Source organism: Centrocercus urophasianus, unplaced genomic scaffold (genome assembly GCF_019232065.1).
Source record: "Centrocercus urophasianus isolate 14NV4802_14NV808 unplaced genomic scaffold, USGS_Curo_1.0 seq_13, whole genome shotgun sequence".
Classification (NCBI taxonomy): domain Eukaryota; kingdom Metazoa; phylum Chordata; class Aves; order Galliformes; family Phasianidae; genus Centrocercus; species Centrocercus urophasianus.
The window spans coordinates 32,097,914-32,124,291 of NW_024884475.1; the positions used below are offsets into that span (position 1 = coordinate 32,097,914).

At 39.0% G+C, this 26,378-nt stretch overlaps 1 protein-coding gene across 1 annotated transcript in view; it reads left to right on the plus strand.

Annotated features, from left to right (window-relative positions):
- Positions 1–4,591: 4,591 nt before the first annotated feature.
- Positions 4,592–26,378, plus strand: part of EGF (epidermal growth factor) — a 52,503-nt gene continuing 30,716 nt past the window's right edge. The window contains exons 1-8 of the mRNA XM_042812305.1: positions 4,592–4,718; positions 11,670–11,801; positions 14,563–14,762; positions 15,703–15,884; positions 18,625–18,855; positions 19,828–20,030; positions 23,884–24,009; positions 24,935–25,057. Of these exons, the coding sequence (XP_042668239.1) occupies positions 4,592–4,718; positions 11,670–11,801; positions 14,563–14,762; positions 15,703–15,884; positions 18,625–18,855; positions 19,828–20,030; positions 23,884–24,009; positions 24,935–25,057 (1,324 nt within the window). The remainder of the gene's footprint in view (positions 4,719–11,669; positions 11,802–14,562; positions 14,763–15,702; positions 15,885–18,624; positions 18,856–19,827; positions 20,031–23,883; positions 24,010–24,934; positions 25,058–26,378) is intronic.

Sequence of the window (26,378 nt, forward strand, 5' to 3'; positions counted from 1 at the left end):
AGTGTCTTTTTTTGGAGAGATCTGCTGTAAGGTCTAATGCATACATAAGAAATCATTTTGCTATGAATGTGCTATCTCTGGGATGGAAAGTAGCTGTGGAGCAGAGAACATGGGGAGGATACATTTTTTGACCCTGATAGTGAAGTAATACCATACATACCTGTTACTAAGACTTTTTTTTCTCAAACGTTCTCACATAACAAGCTGCACAAACCTTATCCGTGGTAACTAACGACTTGCTTTATCTTCAGTTTTATCTCCGCTTCAGAGAGCCGAATGACTCTTTCAACATGCTATTTTAGCCACTCCTTTATGTCTGCTAACATAGAGGCATAATGTAGGCATCTAACGTTGATAAATGTCATAAGTCAGCAATGTGCTATGTGGCTTCCCCAGAATGTTTCGCTGCTGTTCTGTCTGTCTTGGTGCAAGGGAGAGCATGTTGAACTTTCCTTCTGGATATTTCTGTGGATGCCAGTGGTGGAAGGTGCCTATCAAAATGTTTAACATAAATGGGCTTTAAAAATGCAGTATCGGTTATAGTTAGTAAAGTTTCAGAGGACTGAGTGGGTTGTGTTTTTTTCTCTTTTTCTTTTCCTTAAGATCAGATTGAAATTGGAAAAATTGCAAATAGCCAAAAAACTCCTGTGGATATTTGTTGTAATTGCTGCCATAAAAGAAACTGAGACAACTGGAAAGAGATTACCTACAACAGCACTTGGTTTCCATAATGCTTTCATGGTTAAAGCCCTGTTCTTCAATTAATTTTACCAATAAATTAAATTAAAACATCCTGCTGGCCAAGTATCGTTTTCAAATAGGTTGAGTAGAACAATGAGTGGCATGCCTGAGGACAAAAACAGAATGGTTATCATACCTTGGGAGGAGACTTCAGACATTCCTGACTGTTGGAGATCACTACAATATGTTGCTCTCTCACTTGTTGATTGTTTTTTACTTCTTTTTTGCTTCCCTGGAGGCTATCAGAAATCTTTAATGTCATTAAAATTACTTGTGTTCATCAGCTCCTGCCTCATTGGCAATACACCTTCTGTCCCATGGGCACTCTGACCCTGGGCTGGCAGGTTTCCTAGGACCATTGGGATGGATCTGAGGGGCTGTTTTGTGGGGTTATGAGTACTCCTTTCTGCTGTGAGCTCTTACTAGAAATAGCCACTACACATTTTCTATTCTGTTTCAGCGAGCTCCTGCATATAATCATTAACCTCTATTGGCAGTAATTGGTATGATGCTGACTCTAAAGTATAATTTTAACCAGATTAGAATATGGCTGAGGCCAGGATCAAACTTCCAGAGGCTGACAGGAAGAGAATTTGAAGTGCTGACAAGCTAGTATAATGTGTAGTAAGCAAGAATAAAAGCCAATATATGATTTGAACAATGTGCAAATTAATACAATATTGATACTGAAAGCCCTGGGAAATGGAGGGAGAGCTCTCTTTCCTTCACAGCTCAGAAAGAGCCAGAACATACTGTCCTTGAATCAGACAGCAGCAGCTCTTTGCCAAGGTAGGGGACAAGGTGCTCTCCAGTTGGGTGACTAGCTGAGCTTTACCAGCTTTGGCAAAGTGACACCTCCAAAGCTCAGTGAGATAGTGGGAAGCCCAAAAGAAAGGGAGAAAAGAATGTTCATTTGTTATTAATTTAATCAATCATTGAGTCGGGAAATCAGATTAAACCAAATCAACTCTCTGTACTTGATGTACAGGGACGTATGAATTTGAGATCATTTGGGCTGATTATGTAATGAGTGCCACAGATGAGGCTACTGTATTAATTTATCTGGTTTATTGTGTGAATGCTAGGCTGAAATATATTGCTGTACTTCATACCTCTAAATGGGCACAATAATTTGCTTTGTGATAGCATATTTGAAATGACTTAAATGTTGAATGATTTCAGGTGGGAAGGAATCATTGTGCATGGCATGCTAAACTACATGGCGAAAAACGGTATGTATGAGAAGTTTAGTTGTTTGGTACAGCTGGATGGATTTAATCTTTTGTTGAGAATTTCTTTGTCTGGTCTAGGGGAAGGTGATCAATTCTATTCACTTGCAATCATGTACATTCTCAGGCCTTTATCATTTCACACAGTTGGACTGAGGCTTATTTTTGGAGTGATGTACCTTTGGCCTGTAAGAACCAAAAACCTATTTCTACTACTGTTTATTCGTCCTGTTTTTAAGCCATCCCTGTATTTCTAGGGTGGTGATATAAATGATTCTATAAACCACTCTTTGAGTGCAGAGAAGGGATCTCTTCTTCCAGGAAACATCGTTGTAGTATTGACACATTGGACAGTTCTCTTTTCACTGTTAATTTAGAAAACAAAGGGAAGGTCTGGACATGGTTTTGACAGTGTTTTGAGTAAAGGCAGAAAGAGTAAATGAATAGTGGTAGAGGGGGGAAGGAATGAAGGAATTGTTCCATAAAGACAACAGTGTAAATGAGAGATTAAAATAATGTGAGAGCCTCAGAAGCAACACAGAAATTACTTCTGTGTTTTAATATGAAAAGGAGAGTTTATTGGTTTTGTCTCCCAGTGATTTGCCTGAGTCTCTTCTGGAAGAGTTCGGAGCCGTGCCAGGACTGCCACTGTCGTGATCCAGCAAACTCACAAAGAAGTGCCACATTCCTTCCCAGCTGCTCTGGTTGTGTGTTCACAGCATGAACAGCAAAGAAAATAATGTGAGAGGAACCCATGGTAGCAGAATTAGTAGAACAGACCCTTGTGGCATGTACCACGGATCCTAGGAAGGATCCTGTAATCCTCAGTGGAATGGCACTGCTCCACTTTCACACTGGTTGCCCTTTTGTATTCTAGGGGACTATTTGAAGAAGCAGATACTGTTTGGCATGAGTCTGCCCCTGCATAATTTGCATTACTATTATTGGATTTTATAACACACAGAATAGAGACTCAGTTCCGAGCAGGGTATATGAAAACATGGTTCACATTTGTCAACCCAGATTTAGTTAGCTCCATTAGCCTATAGCAGTGGAGACTGAGCAAGCAGAACATGGATACAGACCCAAAACATCGAGAAACAGTTGCTTTTAGTGGACAGTGGCCCAGTTGATAATCAGGTTTTATACTTCTTTCTTTCTGTCAGTGCAAGTCAGGACTCCTATCAATTCAGAACAATACCGGGGCTGGAATTTCCCAGGGAGGAGCACGCATGTTGCAGGTTGCTGTCTGCTGCAGCTGGGAACTGCTGTTCCCAGCTGTTGCTGCATTAGCACTTATTCCAGTGCAAAATTGAGGACATGGAAGAAGAAAAAAAAAAAAATAAAAAAAATAAAAAAGAGAGAGAAAGATAAGCAACAGAACCAGAATGCCTCAGAGCAGTTAGCACAGCACAGCCAGTCTCAGTCAGCCACTGAAACACATGCTTAGCTGCCAGCAAGTGAAAAATTCAGCACTTTACACACGTGTGCTCTCATGCTTTGCTGATCTGGGAGATTGCACCAGGAATTTCTCTAGTGCATCTACCTCAGTCAAGCAGGTGTAAAAGTGCACTGCAGCTCCTTACAGCACTGATGTGCGCTCAGAAATGTGTTGGTCTCTGATGGCAGAAGGGCCACATTCCAGCTTGAGAGAGACAGATGAAGTTTTTTGAAACGAGAATGATACACATACCCTAAATCTGAATCTGACCTTAAGCCAGTTTGTATTTCAAACAATATCTTTGTCCAATATATTGTATTGGAGTTATCTTAGCACAGAGCATTTTGGAGACAGGATTTGTTTGTGGTAGTAAAATGCAAGAAGGTATGAAAATGAATGCAGCTGATCACGACTGAACAGGCAAGATTTAAATCAGGCTGCAGTCTGTGAGAAAAATGTGGCTGTCACACCATAGGTACTTCTCAGGCGCAAGGGACTGCCTTTCTAAATAGGCTGCTCATTATGGGCAGCCGTGTATCTGGCATTCTGGCTCTGGAACTGACCACGTTACTATTTGCAAACACAGGGTTCACTTGAGTGGTACTAAAAAGAGAAGAGGTGGGGCAACTGGTGCCTTAAAAAGGAAAGAGGAGTCCGTCCAAGTCCGTGTGTGAAAAGCAACTGCGTTTCACAGGACAGTACCTGGAGATTGCGCTCCCTGTACTCCACTGAGGGCAGCAGTGAAGTTTTCTGAAATCTTTGCTTTTAAGACCCAAACGGCAGCTTTGCGTGTTGTGAGGAAGTTTGCAGTGATGCTTGTGAGCCTTGCTTTTAAGCTGTGTTAAATTTGTGGCGAGAGTGTCAGGCATTTCATACTTGGCTTCCAAAAAAGAAAAAAAAGAAAGAAACGAGAGAGAGAGAGAGAGAGAGACAGAGAGAGAGAGAGAGAACGACGTGTGTGGGGAAGAAATCTCCCAGGAATTTCTTCAAGGTTGTATTCAGACACGCTGGAGTGACAAGAAAAGCAAGGCAAAGATAAAGCTTTGTGCTGTGATACGATGTCTGAGTGTAAAGCAGGAGATCACAAAGACTGTTTGGGATTACCTATGTTCATCTCACCCTGGATATGACTGCAGACAAGCTAGCTCTTCTCGAGTGACAGTTTAAAAAACTCAGGACTATGTTTCCTTTCCCTGTTGCTTTCTTGCCAGTGTTTTTTACCATTGGCTTTGCCAGCCCTTCAGCTCTGCAGCACTGGAACTGTCCTAATGGATACAGATTAAAGAGTGAAAGTTCTGCCTGCGTGGGTAAGTGGTGGACCATTCACAAATTAAGAAAAAAGCATCTGTATTCGTTTAACTGAGCTTTATAATTGTCATGAGTTTTCTATATAGATTGCCTATGCGTAGCTACACAATTGATACGGCAATTTCTCACTATCTCTTCCTTCTCATAATGGATGTTTTGTCTAGTTGCTTTTTCAGAAATTGGTCTCTTGCCTGCCGGTTCAGCTATCACAAAGCAGGTTGAAGTTGTATGTGGTCAATAAGAGATCAGAACTGCTTACTAATCACAAAAATTCCTTTGTGTAGCTGTAGTGTATTTTTACACACTCGTGCAGATTCCTGCTTCTGTATGTATATAATTTATGCATGTTTTTTTGTACTTCTATATGCATATAGAAAGAGAAATGTAATGATTGTGCGTGTGTACAAGTAAATACTTTGATAAGGGCTGGATAACTTTAAAAACTGCTCTTTCTAAGATAGTACTGTTATCTACAGATTTGTGTGCAAATATACAATGAATGACTCACATGTACATAAAAAAATATATATTTGGAATTGTACTGCTATAGTTTGAGGAAGATGTGTTACATTAATGTTAGTATGATAACCATGAGTGATTTAGAATATGTAAAATGCAGGTTCTTATTATTCACAAAGTGTAGGATAAATCACGACAGAAACCTTCTTCCCCAATGCTTGAAGGACTATGTTTTTTTCTGGTAAGGAGATAAGGAAATGCCCTGGAAGCCTTGCACCCAGACCTAATACTTTGAGTTCATGCTGTGCTTCAGTTACTTGGGCTTCAGAGGCTCTGACTCAGTTCTTGACATGATTCCAGTGAGTTAATAACAGGTGCCTTCTCTGCACATCCTGCCAAGAAATACCAACTTGTAAGCAGAAAATAGAAGTACACATGTTAAATGTCCTTGTATTGAGAGAAAAGGAGCTAGGCATTTCTTATATATAAATGATAAACCTGACCAAAGGCTTGTCAGAGCACCAAACACACCTAGGGTACCTCTACACTGATTCTTGAATTCAAGGGAGAAACATATTTCTGAAACTAACCTCCATACTTTTGCTTCTTACCGTGCTTGTATTCACGTTGTGGGACAGTCCCAGAGTGCATGGACTGGATTCCTTTTATGTCAACCTAAACCACAAGGTGTATCTTAAGAGAACATCTCTCCTCTCTGCTGCTGTTGGCCATTTGGTCCACAAGACCATGTTAGACCTGGTTCTCCATAACCCTACATGGAAATATGTGCAATCTGGATGTCAGATCCTCACCAAACTTTGCACACTGCAGAGCCTCTCCTATAGGTCCACACTATTTACTAATATAAACCTAGCTTCCAGGAACTAATTAGGATGTACATTAGCTACGAACTTCTGCATTTTAGGGAAGCCCAGTTAATACCTTGTGTATACTAAGGCAGTCCTGAAATGAAGTGAATTGATGGCACTTTCCTTTGGGTCAAAATGTACTCCACATCCAAAAGGTAACTATATATATTTTATATATATGAAATATTATATACATATATATAATTTCAGATGACCCATTTTGCACATTAATGTACGCTGTTCTTCCATTAATGGAGACATAATAATGCGTCTTCTGTTGAAAATTAGATATCCAATTGCTCTATTGGCCTTGAGGAGAGTCTGGGTAAAGCACCAAAACAGAATGGCTGCTACTTCAGCAGCCAGCGCAAGAACTGATAGAAGTGGTCTTATGCATGAGAGCTGATGTTACTGTGAGCAATTCTGTGTAGCGTATAATAAACAAAGAAATGAGCTATGCTAAGGTATCTTTTTAATTAGAGACCACTGATTCATGGGAGATTAAGAAAAGATAAAATTTTGGTGTGAAATATTAGACTGAAGGATGCTTTGATGGAATGGATTTCCTGTGTTCTTCCATGAACTGGATATGCAAATTCTGTTCTGACCAGAAGAGCGGATGTGTGATATTCTAGTTCATTAACTATTTGAGAGAGAGTGCAGTGGCAGCAAATGGTAGGAAGCTGGGGGCAGACTTTGAAGGTAATAGTGGGGATGCAAGTGGTGAGTGGGAGACATGACTCATGCCACTGAGCTGTGAACAATGACAGCAGGCTCTGATCTGTGGCTTGGCAACCATTCTTGGTGCTTTAATAAATACATCAATTGTAAAATCATCTGTGACTATGGTGGCATCCTGCCAGCCATAAGGACTATAGTGAATTAAGAAGCTGTCCCTTACAAACAGCATTGACTGAAAAGTGTTTTTCCAACTTTTCTAGAATAGTTTTCCATACAACCACTGTTGATGAAGGCCTAGGCTTTGCTCTTCACACACTGTTAAATAATTCACTTCTTAATTAATTCCTTTTATTTCTGGGGATATTCAAAGATCGAAGGCATCTCATCCTGTTGAAGGATCCTGAAATCTAGCTCTAAACATTTCACATAATTTTATACAGTTATTTTAAGAGACATTATTTGAATCCTGACTTGGTATGCCAAGAAAGGAAAGGCCTTTAAGCAGGGAGCATGTATCTCAGAACAGAGATGCAGCACAGTTTATAAGAGACAAAATATGGGAGAACAAAGCATGAGATCAAAGTAAGACTGGCCTGTTGCAAGGTTATATCCATTTATAAGAAATTTGTGATGCAACTGGAAGCATTTTTTTCTATTTTTGACATTGTCATCTTGACTTAACTTACGATGATGTAAAGAGTGGGGACTCGGTTACCATTAAATAACTTACCTTCCTTAGAAACAAAACCTACTTACTCTAAAATAAAAATAGTCTTGGCCACACTTGGTTATTCCTGCAAGGTAAAAATGTGTACATAGAGGGGGCTTTGATTTCTCATGTTGTTAACCATCTAAGCATTCATGATACACCAGGAGATGGGTCTTATGCCTGTTGAAATCAAATGATTATCCCTTCCCGAAGTATTGACTTAACAACACTTTTTTATAGTCCTGAGGGATATAGATACTCTCCCCACTTGAAACCAAGAAAATTTCCTACGTGGCAGTGTTTATTTGAAGACACCCATAGAGCAGCCTCTTGCATTACCAATTTTCAGAAGGACACCAGTGCCTGTTCCTCTTGGGCTACCAAAATTATTATGTTATGAATACTGCAAGATTTGGTATGCACCTTGGCTTCAGGACTGACTTTGAGAACTCATTCTGTCAGTTTTAAAGGAAAAGAAATATAGTTATTAAAAATACATTTATTTTTTATAATATTGTAAAATCGTAACGTATAATAAAAAGGGAAAACACAACCCTTGATATTAAAGTTGTACCTACCCATAGAACCTTACTCTACTGTCTCTACTAACTTCTGATGTTAACTGATCAGCTCTTTTCACTTCAGCATGCTGCACATTCCTACAGAGCTAAAGTCTGCAATTGAAGGTGACGACTGCAGCTATCTAGGTCAACACTTTCGGTCAGATGCTTCTTTCTGTGTTTCAAAATTTCCTCCTTTCTTTTTTGCTGTTGACTCTTCTCCAATCATAGAATGCTGGTGATACGAAATATAAAAGTATTCCTCTTTGTATTACATCTTTAAATTCATCTTGGCTAGCTAAACGCTAGCTTCAATTTGCTCCATGCAGCCTCACACCTTTTTAAGAATTCAGAAGAGCTGAAGTAGAGGCATGTGTTTGCCTCTTTTCAGCAGCTGTCTTCCAGATATCTTACTTCGTATTACACTGCCATGGGGAAGTTGATTGAAAATACAATTCTTCAACATGGCCAAATCATGAAAAGATTCCCTCTGAATTCTCCGGAAATTGATACAGCTGAATGTGGGTAAATACTGTCCTTATCTAGAAAATCTTGGATCAGAACAGAAAGGAGGGAAATGTATCACAAGAGATGACAGAATTGGCATCGTATTACATAAACATGAAGTTTAATGCTGAAAAGCAGATTCCAGGGCCAGTGACTGTTATTACAAGACTCATCAATGATTTTCTCAGTGGAAAATAACAGATATTAATCTGACACTCTGTTTTAAGCAAAAATTATGACTTTATAGAATATCATTTGAAATTTGTTTTTAAAGGGAGCTGGAAGACAGTATTTCCTGATGCATTTCAAGGAGGGGTAGATAGGTAATAGCACCATAAAAAGCAATCCAATAACATTATGTTGAAAATTGAACTCTGTGATCTGGGAAGTAGAGGTCTGCTGGAACTATGAAAATACCTTGCACATGATTTTGTAGTGACTAATTTATGCATGATGTTTATTTATTTTTTCATTCTTGTGGCTTAACTCTTGAGATCTGAGTCCAGAAAGGTAGGATACTAAAGGTATCATAGTCCCTTACCACAGTACAGGAGCACTCCAGAACCTCTACACTCTCAAAAACTGTCAGCACTTGGGCTGTACTTAAAATTTCATTTAAAAATTTGGTTGTAGAGATACTTAGTGTGCCACTTTAATCTTACTGTGACCCATTGGTAGCTGAAGAATCTTTTCTGGCTGTCTTCTGTTCTTTGAGTTGTATGTTTTTAACTAAATAGTTAAAAAAGGTGGGTTGTTTCCTTAAGTGTGAATTTCAACCTTGTTGAAAAGGTTATGCTGGTGGCTAGATAAAGTGAATTGAATTTATCCCCAAAGTCCACATTAACCAAATTTTGAGTGAGTATGCCTATCTGCAAGTATATATTTTACATCTATAGTCCGTTTGCTTGGGGCCATAATGAAAGGCGACTTCTGGCTCACTGTGGTTTCTCTGTGTCCCTGCCAGGCATACTAATGCTTCACCTTCTGCAACTAGAGCCTTTCTCAGGACTCTCAACAAAGTGGCATATTTGTATGCAAAGTCATTGAGAGCTGCCAATGTCGTGATGAAATGATTCATCGTTTTTGTTGATTCTCAAGGCATTTTCTGCATAAAGAAGCCTTTGAGAACAGAGCAGAATCTCATTTGTCCTTTCAGGACTGGCTGTCAGGGCACTGCAGACAGCTTTTGTGCTCCCTAAGCTTATTTCTTTCACAGGATGAAGTTCCCACTGGGGTAAGTGGTTGCCAGGAGGTGTGAAACAGCTACAGCAGGATGCTGTACAGTTATGTGCATGGCTTTGGCACAAGGAACTCAGGTGAAGGCATGGCAGGTTTCAACTTGTGGATGTTGTTGTGGTCAAGTTCTCCCAAGCATTAAGAGACATTTATTTGTTTACTTCCTGCCCCTCCCCCCATCCCCCCGACTTTACAAAAAGAAGGGAGTATGTTAATAACAGGACCTTCTTCCACTGTTATCAAAATAAGAGTCAAATGTTAACAGCGTGTTTAATAACAGCTCAGTATTTCTCATTGCTTCCTTTCTACATCTGGAAGGTCCACTCCTTGATGCCTGGGTGTTCTGTCTCAATATCCCTCTGCTTTCATTCGCAATTGATCTTCAGCTGGAGTGATTATTCACTTTTCAGTATGTGTGAAATTTCTTCACTGTGTGAACTTTGCTAGTGGTGAAAATGGGCACACTGATAACCCTAAAATCCTCTCAAGTACAACTACCCAGATAAGCAGCATAAATTCTTCAAGCCTGAATGATCAGTGTGATCTGATCTGTAGATTCATATTCTTTAATAATGGAGGAGACCACCCTGTAAACCACAGGCCATTTTCCAGTTACCTTAGTATACAGCTCGGCATCCTGTGCTTTATTAAAGCATGTCTCCCCATTCTGGTCTTGTATTGAGAACATCCACTAGTGGTTTTCACAGTGTCACAGTTTTTTTTGTGGTAGCTTAGCAGTTCCCTTACTGAATCATATTTTCTGTTAACTGAATTGATTTTCTCTCATTTCAGTTCTCAGCCATGAACCTTTTTAATTATTTCCTGTGGGAGGTTAAAACGTGTCTGAGTAAAGCTGGTACTTTGTGAAAGTATTTATATATTGTAGTCATCTTCTCCCAGGTTTCTTTCTGATAAGTTAAACAGACAGAGGTCTCAAGTGTCTCACTGACAAGCTGTTTTCTTACACTCAAATCATGCTTTTATCCTTATTGTGTACACTTTTTAATTTTTTGATCTTGGCTGAGGGAAAAGCTGCTCCTCGGAGCATCCTTCACTGTGCTTATCCAAGAAATATAAAAGGGTATGAAGCCAGTGACCTCAGGAAGTTGTCAGACGCATTTTATTTCAGTAGAAACTGAAGATTCTCTAAACTTTTAGGGGCCATCATCCACGGTGCTGAGTGCTGCCAAATAGGGTAATGTCTTCCCCTTTTATTATTGAATGGGATCCTCAATGGTGATTGTTTTGAAAAATAAGATCCTTAATTTTCTATATTTACTACTGTTTATACCCTACCAGTTAAAATTCTAATTTGTTTGTTTGCTGCCTTGGTTTGGGCTTGCTGATCTCAGAATACATACACACACATATATATATGTGTATATATATATATATATATCCTTATATATATATATAAAATTTTAAAGTGTTTTGTATATATTTTTGAAACTCAAACAAAAAGGGCTTAAACAAAAATGAGCTCACTGCCATGGCAGACTGCTGCTTTGCTGTTTTTTGTGAAATTTGGTGTTTTATTTTCAAAATGTGGATAGAGGGATAATGATAGAGGGAAGCAGCTGCAGAGGGCGTTTGCATAGCAGGTGATTATGCAAATAGCAGAAATGGAGTATGAGACAAGTCTGTTCCCTCATTTTGAGCAATTGGAGACCATTTGTATAGAGTGCCCAGACACTGGGTAGAATGGTTATTCCCTGGATAGTCTCTTAAAAAATAAAAATTGCTGTGTGCGTGATGGCAAGCAAAGGAAATAATCCTGAAAGCAATGCATAATGCAATACATTCACCCTCCTTTCCTCTCTTAATGTGATATTTTGTACCTAGCTTTCTCTGTGAAGGGATTTCTTTCTGTTTGCCTTCTGCTGCTGTTTCTAGTTGAATTGTCCTGATCTGTTCAAAAACCTGTTTCAGATATTGATGAATGCCTTGAAGGTGGTCTGGGAACCTGTGGCCAAACCTGTACAAACATACCGGGGTCCTACTTCTGCTCCTGCTTGCCTGGTTACACCTTGGATATCGACAAACGGTCTTGCTATGTGAATGGTAAGTTCATTTTCTTTTTTATGACTAAAAAAGTACTTCAGAGTTCAGTTAGCAGTCAGCATTGTATTTGGGAGTGAGCAATATCTCACTGGACCCTACTCATGGTGCTGACTTAGATACTGCATAGCAGCTCCGGTTTGGTGACTGAAAAACTGCGTCTTCTGTGTGGTGAGAGGAAAATGAATGAAGGATGGAAGGTACAGTAGTGGGAAACAGGAAAACACACAAAAGCAAATGAAAACAAACAATGATTTTCTATTTAGCAAAGCTACTCTTCCTCTGTGATCAGAACTGTGACCACTCTACTACCATGTCCCTACTTTTACCAGAAGAAGACAGCAGCATGTGAGATTTTGATACCTTCATCACTTTCAATCTGTTGACACTGATGTCCAGCGTATTTAGGGTAGAGGCAGAACTGCGAAATGCAGGTAGCGCTTACTTTTTTGTTTGATCCACTGGAATTTTCATAATAAACATGAATCACAGAATCACAGAATTGTAGGGGTTGGAAGGGACCTCCAGAGATCATCGAGTCCAACCCCCCTGCCAAAGCAGGTTCCCTACAGCAGGTCACACAAGTTGGCATCCAGGCAGGTCTTGAACATCTCCAGAGAAGGAGACTCCAGAACCTCCCTGGGCAGCCTGTTCCAGTGCTCCGTCACCCTCAGTGTAAAGAAGTTCTTGTGCACATTTGTGCAGAACTTCCTGTGCTGCAGCTTATGGCTGTTTCCCCTTGTCCTGTCTCCTGAGTGCTAACGTGAGGTCTTTTTCTCCTGCTCTCTTGAGGGTTTCAATTGTTTTTTGATCATGTAAGAAGTGCTGACAATTAAAGAGAATTTAACCCTCCTGAGAGGAAAATATCTATAATTACACCTTCTAAATAACCTTAGTTTTGTAGTCAATTGGTGCTGTTCATGGGAAAAAATCTTGTTAGATTTTATTAATTGTTTAACCTTGCATCTAGAATACGGTGTGTGAGCGCTCTAAATTTCGCCTCTCACCTTTCCGTGTTGGTTTCCTGAATGTCTGGTTTTGGTTCCTGTCTGGGACTTGCTACAACTCCCTCCTGGTCTAGGAGGAGCTCAGGTTTTCTTTCTAATATTCACTTGGGACTCTCCCTGGCATGGAGATGGTATGTGGTAGAGCTGGTTTCCAAATGAAGGATTTGGAGATGTCCTTGATTCTCTCTGGATGTTTTTAATCTTCACAATAATCAGTACAATACAATAATAAAAAATATTCCATACAGCTCCCAAATTGTCACCAATGCAAAGAGCCAGGCTGGATTTCTTTCAGTACTTCTTCAGAATGTCCTCATATAGATTTATTTATTTTTTAATTTGACTGCTTTGTAAGCCATTCACCTTTGAGCTGAAGAGACCTGAAAACAAACCTGTTAACCTGAAATGATATTTGTGCTCAGGTATCTTTCAAATAACAGTCTTGCTTTATTATGTTGTATGAGGGCTTCAACTTCTTTAAAGGTTATTACTGATATTTATAGTAGTAATAACGATAGTTGAGAGGTGATAAAATTTAATCCCAAATCTGTCTGGCTCCTCTGTGATCAGAATCAGATTAGTTCAGTCCCAATTCCATTTACAGCCCTCATTTACAGGCTCCATCTGGGAAATTCAGAGTGGAAAGGACAAAAAAATGAAGTATAAAAATGTTTGTGGTCATCTAGTTGGCAGAAATGCTGGCAGTACAGCTGTCACATTCCTGAGATAAATCAACCTTGCTACTCTTCTCTGTTCATTTACCGTTTACGTAAAGCAAGCCTCCATAATTTGAACACTCTCACATGGGGCTGCTTGGTGCAAATAGCAGCAGAAAAAGGGAGACACTAACATCCTAGGAGCAATTTTTATAACTGGGTAATACCTTGAAAACTCCAAATACACACTGCTGTAATAGTCTTGAAATCAGAGTGTTGATCATCTTCCTTGTGAGCAGCAGGTAATTTACATCGTGGTTGCTGTCAGAACTTGTTCAATGGAGAAATCAAACTTGGGCTCTTTCTTCTGCTGTGAAGGGGATTGAATTCTTGGAAACATTAATTCAACAAGTGTCTATATAGGTTTTAAACCTGTTATTCTCTTGGATCTGTATAAGTGCTTGTATTTCAAAGTCACTTGACAAGAGAATTTCTTGTATGCCATGATCTGTTGTTTCAGGCAACCATTTTATAAATCCCCACGGTAACAACCATCATGGGACTTTCTCCTTTGAATGTGCTTTAATGGTACACTAAAGATTGGTCTCTGTTCTAATTACAACTTTTTCAGCAATCTCAGTTTCACTGCTCAGATTTTTGACCTAATGGATTTTCAGCAGTAAATGTGAATGGACTATTATATTTATATCACATTGGTAATTGATTCTCTGTGATGTTACCATTAAAAATGAAAGAGAAGGTTAAATCTCCTACTTTGTCTAGGATAATACTGATGAGAATTTAGAATCATAGAATCACTGAGGCTGGAAAAGATGTCTAAGATCATCTAGTCCAATTGTTTACCTACCCAGAAATATTACCCACTAACCCTGACCCTCATTACTGCATCTATGCTGTTCTTGAACATCTCCAGGGATGGTGTCTCCACCATCTCCCCAGGCAGTCTGTTCAGTGCCCATCCACTATTTTGGAGAAGAAATTTTTCCTAATATTCAACCAGAAACTTAATGCAATGCAGCAAAAATTCAATGCTTACCTATTAATTGGTGTTCCCCTCCTCCTCTTTTTTTTCAACACTAGACCCTGCACCGTTTCTACTTTTTCACCATGGAAGTGCCATCTACAGAATTGACACTGAAGGGACCAATCATGAAAGATTGGTGGATGATGCTGGTCCATCAGGACTTATGGATTTTCATTATACAGAAGAGAAAGTGTACTGGGTAGATTCAGAAAAGCGACTTCTGCAAAGAATTCACCTGAATGGCACAAAAAGAGAGGTGAAGTCATCATTTCTCTCAAATTGTTTGAGTTATTGGGCATTAAATTCTATGCAGAAACACCTACTCAGAGGTGCAATTCTGCTTGTTTATTTATTGACATTCCAGGCTTATTAAACGGTTTGCAACCATAATGATTCTGGTTCTGAGCCTACGCGTTTTACCAACATTCACAGTACATGTAGTATTTTCTACAGATCAACTAAAAGGGAAGAAATGTAGACAAGCCAAATCTTTGAAGACAATAACGTCTCTATCAGTTTTAAATTAATCTTTGGCATTATGAAAGTTTGTCTTTCAGATTATCGTAACTCAAACCACCACAAATGGTATGAGAAGAATGTGCTTGAATTCCTGCTGTTTTTTTTTTTCCCTCAATCTTTTTATCGGTTTCTATGGTTGCATAAATGCTTCTTTTAGAACTGCATCCTTTGTTCAGAAAAAACTGTGCAGTTCATTGCCTCTGGCTCATTAAAGGGAAGACAGGCTGGTACGGCTGCACTTCAGTGTTGTGAGAACCTTCTTTTGTTGGAGAGAGATTACTGGTTTTGCTGTACCCATGTGGAATCTTAACTTATGCATTTTAAGCTGTTTTTTAAAGATCAAACTCCAGCAACAGTGTGTTAGGTTGTCTTTCAACTGGGTGCTTCATAATATTTGAAATGTAGGCAGAAATTGTAGCTAGATCAGTCCAGTGTATCGCTTACAAATAATATTTTCTTTTATCTGTGGTTCACTCATTCAGAAGGAGTGTATGTTAGAGCCAAGGGAAAATGAAAACAATTAAAAAATAAGAAAGACCAATAATACAGGTCTGAGAGAAAATGAAGCAGGCCAGTGGAATGAGATGGAATCCTCACTCTGGCACAAGTCAATGTACTGAAAGTCAAGCGTATGGCAACTATGATGTTTCTTGTTAACAATTTTTTGTTGTTTACAGAGATTATGTTATATAGACAAAGGCATTTCAGGATTTGCTATTGACTGGATAAATCAGGACATTCTCTGGGCCAATAGACAGAAAGCAACCATAGAAGCAACTGACATGAATGGGAAGAAACGCCGAGTTCTTCTAAGAGATATTGGTCGTCCCACAAAGATTGCCATTGATGCTGAGCAAAGGTAATTTTAACTAGGTTAGTAATTTCATTAAAATGAACTCTAATATACTAAATACTGTGACTGTGGTTTACCAGTTGTGGAAATACTGTGTGCATGGCGTTTTGTCTTTAGTACAATACCTACCTGAATGTTGATAAAATTGTAGAACCATAGAATTACTTCAGTTGAAAGGGACCTTGCAGCTTATCCAGTTCTGACCCCCTGCTATGGGCTGGTTGCCCCCCACCAGGTCTGGCTGCTCAGGGCCCCATCCAGCCTCGTCCTGACCACCTTTAGGGATGGGGCATCCACACCTTCTCTGGGCAGCTGGTTCCAGTGCCTCAAAGTGAAAAATTTCTGCCAAACAACTAATCTAAATCTCCTTTCTTTGGGGGTAATAGAATAAAATATTAATAAATATATAAGAGAGAACCAGAGAAGTGTGTGAGAAATGCCTACTAAGGTCTAATGCAGAATCTATACCAATTGGCCATCAAAGAAAATTTCTTTAGTCAGGAGATCTGAGGATCTGCTGGTCCTTTCTCAAAGAGAGCATAGTTTCAGGGCAGCAGGAAGAATTCGAGCAGCAAAAGCTACAATGCCTGCAAATCATAGAATCACAAGGTTGGAAAGGACCTACAAGATCGTCTAGTCCAGTCATCCAAATGTTGCTTACAAATGTTCATCCTAAATGTTGGGAGTCCCTTTTGCTCCCAAGCTGGCACTTAAACTATAAATATGTGTATTTTCATTTAAAATATTTTCTTCTGATTGACTTAAATATAGTGTTTACCAGCTTTGGAAATATTCACGGGTCCTTACATCCATGGTCAAATGCCACGGATGGATATGTTACAAAATGACATTATAGAAGTATATTTCCTGAACTCAATGAAACATATGTAGAGATTCAAGTTTGTATATTCACCTAGGTGTGATTTACCATGCACTGAAACTGTACATAATATGCTTACAGAAAGCCAGTAATAAACTGTAAAGAAAATAGACTTCAAGAAGTTTGATGTTACAATTCTGTCCTGGTGTGTTTTGCTTGTATGAATACCCCCTATTTTTAATGTGAATTAAGAAAAAAAGAAAGAAAGAAAAATACCCAACAATGTGTTTATGCACACAGGTATACACATTCTCTAAGTCTGATGTTAACGGTGTCTTTCCTAAAATCTATGCAACTCTTAAGAAATGAAAGTCAATGTGGTACCCTAGTAATGGAGTTTTTCTCAAGGAGTGTGCCTAAATATTAGTGGTAATAAGATTATTTTACTGCTAATGATGTAACCCTAGCTGTAAGATTGATTTTTTTAAAAATGCTATTAAAAATGCTGAAAAATCAGAAGTAAAAATAAAAGAAGGAGATGACAAATAAGGTAAATGCTGGCAATTACTCAAGCTGGCTTGTAAACTTTGTTCTTCAGTCTTCCTGTATGTTAAGATCTTAAACAAATTTGCAAAATATCTTCACAGAAACTATAATTACTGTTGTTTCTTAGTTTCCTAATCGACAAAAAGTGAATGCTAGCATTTATTCAAACTTCCAGAGCATTGAAGTTTCTTAAATAGCAAAGGGTGGCACAGAAATGTAAGCAGGTGTTAATGAAGTGTTTAAAAATGACAGTAGAAAGCTGGACTGTCCTTCTGGAAACATATTTTTGCATCTACTTTAATAGTCTATGATGACTGGAGGCCATGCAACAGGGAGAAAAAGCCATGAGGCAAGGGTTGTTTCTTCCTGCTTGTTTAGTACAATAGATTAACACAGTAAAGCTGGTTTTATGCTGTTTCATACTGTAAATCTTGCAGTTTTGAGAAGATAAGGCAAAATTATTAAGTGTCTCGGATTTTTTTTTTTGTGCTTAAATGTAAGAATCTAAAGCAAAGAATCTAAATCCAAGCCTTAAGAAATAAAATAGACAAGTGAATGTTAACTTGCCCTGTTAGAGCTGTTGCTAACTTTAGTCACATCACTAAATCTGAGTTCTGATCCATTAATAATCTCAGATGTATGTAAGTTCAGTGCCTAACTGATCTGGGCATTGAAACTTTATTTTGACTGGGCCTTAATTTAATGACATCATAGGCTGGCTGCTGTAACCAGGAGGAAGGTGGTAGAAGGAAATGATTTGGTATTGTTATGTAAAGTACTAGTCTGTGTGGTGTTGGTCTGAAATTTTTGGAGATGACTTCCTCCACAGAGGCAGAGGGCCAAACATCTGCCTCAAAGATACATTTTTTCCTAAGTTTGCAGCAGTCCCCTGTAGATTTCAGAGGTTGTTCTAGTTTCCTTCTCTGACTGCATGGTGGAACAAAGCAGGGAGAGAGATAACTGTGCCTCGTGGTTAAGCTGGGCTGATTCCTGCTTGACCTACATGAGATTTCTAGTATATCATTGCTTCCTGAACAGTCGTAAGTCTGCTGGTAAAAGTATATTTATTAAAACAGGAAAACAACTGTAACAAAAAATTAGTGGTAATATTGATTCCATTAAACAGGGAACACCCTTTTGGCAAAAATTATTTCCATTCTAAGTAGAGCTATGTTTTGAAGGACATATATGTTTTTTTCCTGGAAAAGGTCAATGTATATTGAGGAATCCCCTTGCTTTGTTATTAGCTTTGGTTCTGAATGCACTTTGGTAAGATTGAAAAAAGTTTGCACATGGGAGCAAGGAATACATACCAGTGATGTTACCTTGTAAGCATATAAATACTTTATTTTTTTCCCAAAACATGCCTCTTTCCTGCAGGATACTGTTTTGGTCATCAGATGGTACAGTTTCAAGCATATACCGTGTGTCCCTCAATGGAAGTGATGTGAGAAATATTTTAAGAACCACAGAAAAAATAAAGGCCATCTCACTAGATTTTGTTGACATAAGGCTCTACTGGATCCAGCATGACCATGGGAATGAGATTTCCCATATTGGATCATGTGACTATGAAGGGGGTGCTGTTCATTTGCTCCAAAGTTCTGGTCGGTGAGTTTTTCTGGGCTGTCAGAAAGAAAGCTTATTTCCTGGGCGTGCAGTTAAAGAAAGCATAGGAGACTTTTATTTTGTTGCTTCACAACACTGTAATGCATATAAATGTTTTGTAACTGTAGTTCTACAAAGGTGAAAACAGAAAAAACTAACTGTTGAATTCACTGCAGATAATACTGCCGCTTAGTACTCTCCATCTTCTAAGCTTTTAGCAAATGATAACCACATAATCCTCAGAAATCCTCTCGGAGTGTTTATTAGTAGCCTTTTTCTGCAGATAGAGAAGACGAAAGCAGAGAGCTTAAATGATTTGTCCAGGGTCACTGTAGGTTAGCTCAGGTGTCTGAGCTATGCTCAAAAGCCTGAGCTCTATCAGGTCTTCCCTGTCCTCTTCTAAGCCTGTTGTCCTCTTCAGCTGCTGCTCAGGGAGGTATAGATGGTGCCCTGTGCTCAGGCTCTTCAGAGAAAGTCAGCAGATTTTTAGTTATCCTTGTCTCCCCAGTGCCTGACCGAGTGCAGCAGCAAGACAGATTTAAGGAAAACCCTGTTCCTGTCCCTCCATCTCCATCCTAACTTCCTGAGACAGTCAGAAGGTTCAGAGAAGGCACTTTCCAGTGCCACACTGGGAAATGGGGGTAATTTTCTGGCCTAAATCCTTCAATAAAGCAAGTGTCCATTTTAATTGCTGGTTCAATAGAATCTGTCTCTGTCAGTTGAGTCAGTCTTAAACAGCATCTCACATACTCTGTGAGAAATGATCACAGTTTTTGTAGCTGTTTCTTGTAAATTTGAAGGATTCTGAGTGCTGGGAGTGTCTCTGGCATCTCATCTGACTCTCACATACACCTAAAAGAAAACAAAGGCTGTTTACAGTAAACTTGACTGAACTCACTGCTCAGAAAATGTGTGAGTCAGTATATACAGGAATTGGGTGATGTGCCATTTCATACTAATTTTTCAATGTTGTAGATATCATTTGCTCGGTATGTCTCTCTTTGCTGACCACCTGTACTATTCGGAGCTGAAGTCTGGTACAGTACTGACAGCCAACAAGTATACTGGAAAGGTTGTAGTCACTATTAGCCTGAAACCATCACTTTTTCCACCCGTGGAGATAAAAGTAGTGCATCCATTTAAACAGCCTGGTGCAAGAACAGATCTTCAAGAGTTTGGTAAGTAAACTGTAATGTGTTTGTGAAAATAATAATGATGTACATACTGACTTTTCACAGTAATAATTTTCTTCTGCAAAATTCCAGGCCTCAGTAAAGTCAATGACCAGGTTTTCTTCAACTTCAGCAACCCATATGTTCGCTAGCGTATCAGACAGGAAGCTGCTGGGCATTAACTGCTCTTTTCATTAATTTGAATGCATATAGAGACAATTGACGATCTTCAGAGGTTTCTCTCCAGCCCTGTGATTCTATGTGTGATTTTCTCTGTGTCATCACTTTTCCAATTTTCCACTTTTCCAGTTTTTTTCCCTTCCACTTTCCTTTTCCTTCCTTTTCTTTGTTTCACAAATTTATTTTTATACTTTCTAAATGTAAAGACAGCCTTTGTGTGTGTGTGTGTGTTGATTGTATTCATCAAATACCAGTTCTCTGCTGGAAGTTTTAATGTAATGCACATCTAAATACCTCTGATTGATTATTATGGCACTGAAGGATTTTAAGAAGAATATAGTGTGACCTACAAGCGATAGCGTGGATGTCTCAGCTTCATTGGATTAAGATTCATCTTGTTTAAGACAGGTCTGAGGCTGCCATAGTAACTATTAAATGAGAGCCCTGGGTGTCTTTAATTGGTATCAGTTGCAGCCTGCGGTATGAAATAGCCATGCTGCTGCATTTCGTTGTGGGATCAGAAGATGAAAGTTGACTGCTTTCCTTGATGATTCCTGCTGAGACAGTAGGAAGTGCAGGGTGCCCATGAGGTACAGGTGATGTAAAAACATTAGGAAAAAGTGGTGTGTGCTTTTATGAGCAAAAATGAAACTGTGTCCATCTCTTTTGAGCCAGTTTGAAATATCTACTATGCATAATAGGCTTTGTCTTTCTTCATGCCAGCCAACAGCTTTATTTGGTATAATGCTGTATCTCTTTCCTGAACTCTGATCTGAATGGGAAAATCAAAATTTTCAAGGGAACTTTCCTCACAAATGCTTTGTTTGCAGTGCAAGAATCTGTTGAGGTGAAGAATAGAAAGTAATCTGGGAAATCAAACTTCTGCTTGTAATCACAGGGAATCTTCATTCAGAGACAATACTGGTTCTGTGCTTCCTTTGAGAAAAATAGTTTTCTCGGCAAATTAAAGCACTTTCTTCAACTCATACATTTAGTTCTTACACACAGAAAAACTATGAAAAGGTGCATTTGTAGAGCAGATAGTATAGTGACAAGACCACACATGTCTCAGTGCTGTTGCAAAGATTCCAAAATTTGGAATGCCCCACGTAGTGTCTCATGAAGCCTTCTTTGGTACTGCCTGTTGCCATATCTGCATTTTCATGAAGATAGAGAGGGGGATACAGTGGCTGAGGAAGGTAGTTCATGACAGTGTTCTGAACCTCAGGGACTATTAGTTGTCACATACGTTCTCTCCACAAAAGGATGTAGCATAGTGCTCATTGACTATGGTCACTTAGTTCTTCCCTCTAGAACACATTATTTTCCTAAGTTTCTTTTTGCACTAGAATGAGGTTGTCCCCACCTCTCTTCAATAAGTCACATACTAGTGCTATTGAATGCCTTGCATCATTTACTTCCAACATGTGTTATGAAACTATGACTGTTTTCAGCAGTAGTTCTATTTTATTCTAAATACCTTGCAAAAATGTCTGAGAAGTGAAGGAGCAGAAAGAAGCGTAAAGGGTTGAATCCAGATGAACTTTCTGGACTTTGCATATACATTGCTTGGCTTATCCACTGCAAGAACTGAGATGAAAGAAGGGCTAATGAGTCTGGAGTACAAATGAGATTTACAGCTGATCTTACAACAGAGTAACCTGGAGATGAAAGCATAACTAGACTAATTGGATGCTCTGTACAAGCTAAGAAATTATATGTTATACTGTGGTGTCAGCTGTGAATTATCAGGCCTTATTTAAAGCAGATAGCAAATAAGTCCTTCAGATGAAAAGGAAACTGATAAGAAGCGCTCAACTGATATGATCAGTTTTTTGACAGGAATTTGGATTATTTATTTTACATTTCTCATGTCCTCTTTCCTACTTCTCTTTCAAAAGGCTTTCCTGAACTGATCAGAGCCAATAAGTAGGGAGAGGGGCATTAATTCAGATGTGGGGTTTGCTATAACCCCACACAACAACTTTGGCATGGTAGTATCTGGAAGATTGTCTTTAGTTTAACTGAAGTCTCTTTGATAACTAACCCTAGATTTGATGTCAGTATGTGCATTCACAAATGCCAGTTGGAATGCTCTTTCCACTTTTATTAATGGTTCATAAAATGCTTTAATTACCTTGAAGTCTCAAAGGCTCTGTCTGGAATTTTTAAAAAATATCTTCTCTGATGGGTTAATAAATCAAGAGGAAGTGCTATTCAGAAATCCCAGGATTTTTTTTTTTTTTTTTTTTTTGAGTAATTACCTTCTGTTTCTTTCTAATGTGAGATACTGATGTCAAGTAATCATCTGAGAACAAAAATTTCCATTTAAAATGTGATAGGGTAGGGGGCTGTGAGAAAATGAGGTTCATAGCGACTATTTCTACAGAAAATACTATCTTAAAATTTTTGTGATTCATGACTTAGAGACTGTTCACCTTTAATTTTAAGATGCAATCTTGAGTGTCATCTGGTTGCTCGTTTGTACTGTTTTGAGATAGAATGTATTTGCACTGCTGTCATTGTGATTTGTTCTGTATTTGGAAGTTAGACACCGTAACGTGTGTCTGATTCAGCTTCAATAGTGACAAAGATTAAGGGCCTAGTTCATAAATTCAAAAATAGTTCTACAAAAAGATAGGCTCAGATAAAACTACGTAAGATTCAAGTTTCCGATAAGTTCACATGCATGGTGACACACATAATATCCATCTAGTCATCCATCATTGTTTCTCATTCAGCAATGTGATTTTTGTTAGAGAAAAATTTATCAGTCTGATGCAAATATATCCACTGCTGATACTTTCAGCCAAGATGAAATGTCTGTCTAGGAAATTAGTTCACTCTTTCATAGATGTGATCTGTCATTGCAACTGATGGCCAGCTTTTCTTCCTCTGTGGCTAGCAGAAGATTAAATGCTGAAATTTAATATCATGCTGGTGTCCATCTCTTGGAATTTGAATGTTGGATTGGAGATGCTATGAGCAATTCCTTCGCATCCAGTGTCTTCCCTGCCTGTATGAGACCATGATTCCCTTTATTTCACATACAGCACAAGGCATGCACAGAGTTGTGTGTGGGTGGCTACATGCCCATATCCAGTGGCAGCAGTTCAGCTATACTTAGCTTGGAAAAGGGGCAAGCAACCCTAGAAGAAGATTAGGAAGATTAAAACAAAAATAATAGTTTGCAAGACAGAAATAAGAGCATGAGTGTTGCATATCTGCGGAAGCACCAGCTGTGGAAGGTGGCTGAGCTGACACGAGGCTCTGCCAATCCTTCACAGAATCACAGAATCACCCAGGTTGGAAGGGACCTCAAGGATCATGTAGTTCCAACCCCCCAATCCTTCCTGTGGAAAGAGATGCTTCAGTGTCTGTTTGCCTTGTTCTCTGAAGTGAGAGTAGCAGTAAGGCTTCTGCTGTGGGCTCATTTCTTCTTCCTCTGAAGAAACTTACCTTTTGTCTTTGAAAAATGTACTCTTTGTCCTACAAACGCTTTAATTTGATAGTGAATTTTTGGCTTCATTTTACCAAAAAATCAGAAAGTTATAGAAGTTATTAAAAAATAAGTTACTCAGGTTGAGTAAGTTACTGTTGAGAAGGAGAGGTGTGTCACTGAACAAAACAGTTCCTCCATGAACAGAAGATTAGATTTACATTATGTTTGCTTTTCCAGAAAAAGGAATCTGTGATTTGAACAAAGAAAAGTGCAGAAGAAGAATCTGCAGGCTGGACTCAAGGACTCATCGGTGTAAATGTTCTAGTGGCTTTATTTTAAGTCGAAATAAACAGTTTTGTGAAGGTAATACATAGATCTACTCTCAGCCTTATTCCACCAGATAAAAAGAGTCCTCTGCTCTTTTACTTTATTCCAATCTTGAGGATGAAGAAACACTTCAAGGTGACATGTCAGTTTAGTGGCTTTCCCTGTGCTAGTACAGTCTAAAAGGAGACATACAAAAATGCCACAAATGTCCTTGTGAGAAATGTTGGTCTTAGCTTAAGAAATTGTCGTTCTTATGGATCTTGATATAACTTAAAATGGATTGCATCACTGTAGGTGAAATGTTGAAAGATATCATAACACGATGGCTGTTTTAAGCCTCACCTTTGAAAATTGCATTAATTCCTAACAGGTATAAATGTTTGAGTGTGCATTGCTTTAATAAAAATCTGGTATTATTAATTATTGTCAACATATGACTTTTAGAAGCACCATTTTCACCGCATGACCAAAGTTGGATAGATGTAAAGGCATCAGAATTATGAGCTTAAAACATTTACAGCAGCCATGCAGTCCTCAGGAAATTAGCCAGAATTGATTTCCAAAATGAATCTTCTAAAACACTTCCCCATTTTGAGAATTTTTGTCAAGTCATGTTGGAGCCATTTAAAAAAAAAGAATTTTTTTGTCAGAAGGAAGTATCTAATGAGAATTTTTAGGGTGCATACAGGATTATGGCACTGGAATCTGTATGGGAAGGCATACTTTGCCTCTGGACACATATGTTGAGCACATACAGCCTGAATATGGTGCTTGAAGGTTTTTGAAGCTTATTTGAATTAGGTCTAAAGACTTGCTTTTTAAAAAAGTATTTAGTAGGACCAACATATCTTGTAAAATGGATGGGAAATAAAGAGATTTTTTGAAGACTGTGAGGCTTTGTTAATTCAATTCCATGACATTGGCTGGTGATCATATTCTGACACAGTGCTTTTTTTGGCAGATATCAATGAATGTGGCTTCTGGAATCATGGCTGTACTCTGGGGTGTGTGAACATTCCTGGTTCCTATTATTGCACCTGCCCAAGAGGTTTTGTTCTGCTGCCTGATAGGAAAACATGTCATGGTAAGTAGCACTAATTCAAAGATGTCTACAGTATGATTGGATATAAGGAAGAAATGTTTTATGATGAGGGTGATAAAGCAGTGGTGCAGGTTGCCCAGAGAGGTGGAGGATGCCCCATCCCTGGAGACACCCAAGGTCAGGCTGGAGGGGCTCTGAAGCAGCTGATGGGACTGTAGGTGTCCCTGTTTTGTCCCCTGTTGCAGGGGAGTTGGGCCAGATGACCTTTAAGGGTCCCTTCCAATTCAAACTATTCTGTGATTTTATAATATGGGAGACAGTCCTTGTATAACTCAAACATCTGAAAGTTTTGCTTGTTGCATTGCTTCTCTCCTTTAGTATACAAGTAGGACTAGCTTAAACTGCGTGTACCAAAGACAGATGACATTTTTAAGGAAGTAAGTCACACACGAGTAATCACATGTGAGCCTCTTGTGGACCAAAGAGGATTGAGGTTTCATGCATCTGTGTATGTGATTCTAGATGCCTGCATGCAGCGCTCATGTTGAGTTATGGCCTAAGCTTTACAGTGTTTGCTGAGTTGCTTTCTAACTGGCAACATCTTTTCTTCCATAATTCAGTGTTGTGTATACTTGGCCTACAAATGAATCCAGTTTTTCTAAGACATAAAATGTGAAACTGAACAAAGTTCTTCAGGTCTTGGGCTATCTCCCATCACTTTTCTACTTTGGAAGAGACATGTAAAGATCCTTCTTGTTTCCACAAAAACTAAACATTGCTATATGAATAGAAGTGCCTCTTTAGAAGTGCCAGTGCACAGCAGTAAGTTCAGTATGGATTGTGGCAGGCTGCAGGGTGTATTAAATATCAATACTAATGTCTAAATATAGCCGTACAGCCTATTGATTTTTAAAACTCCAAGAGGTACTTCTCCCTTAGTTAAATGAAAGCTAGGTACAGGACTCAGGGATCTAAGCATAGGTGTCCAGCCTGTGGGAGACTGCATGAGGCAGTCAGATGTGACTGAAGACCTGCAGCCAGCAGCTGCTGCGTGGTGCGATGTCCCCGTGTGTCCAAGATGACTAACATAAACTCTATGCCTACAGTTTGAGTGCCTCAAATTAGATAGATAATGCAATTTTTCTAACATATGTTAGGGATGTGGCATGGGTAGTATAACTCCATAACCACTGCAACATAAGGCAGATATGTCACTATCTATGCACCTTGAGATTGTCTTGTATGCAGCTGTTCATCCAGAACCACATGCTGTGGTGGGAAATAAACATGAGATTGGTTTCTTCACCTTCTTCACCGTGCCTAAAGGCTTAGAGCAGTCCAGTTCAGAGCACAGCTGCCTGGG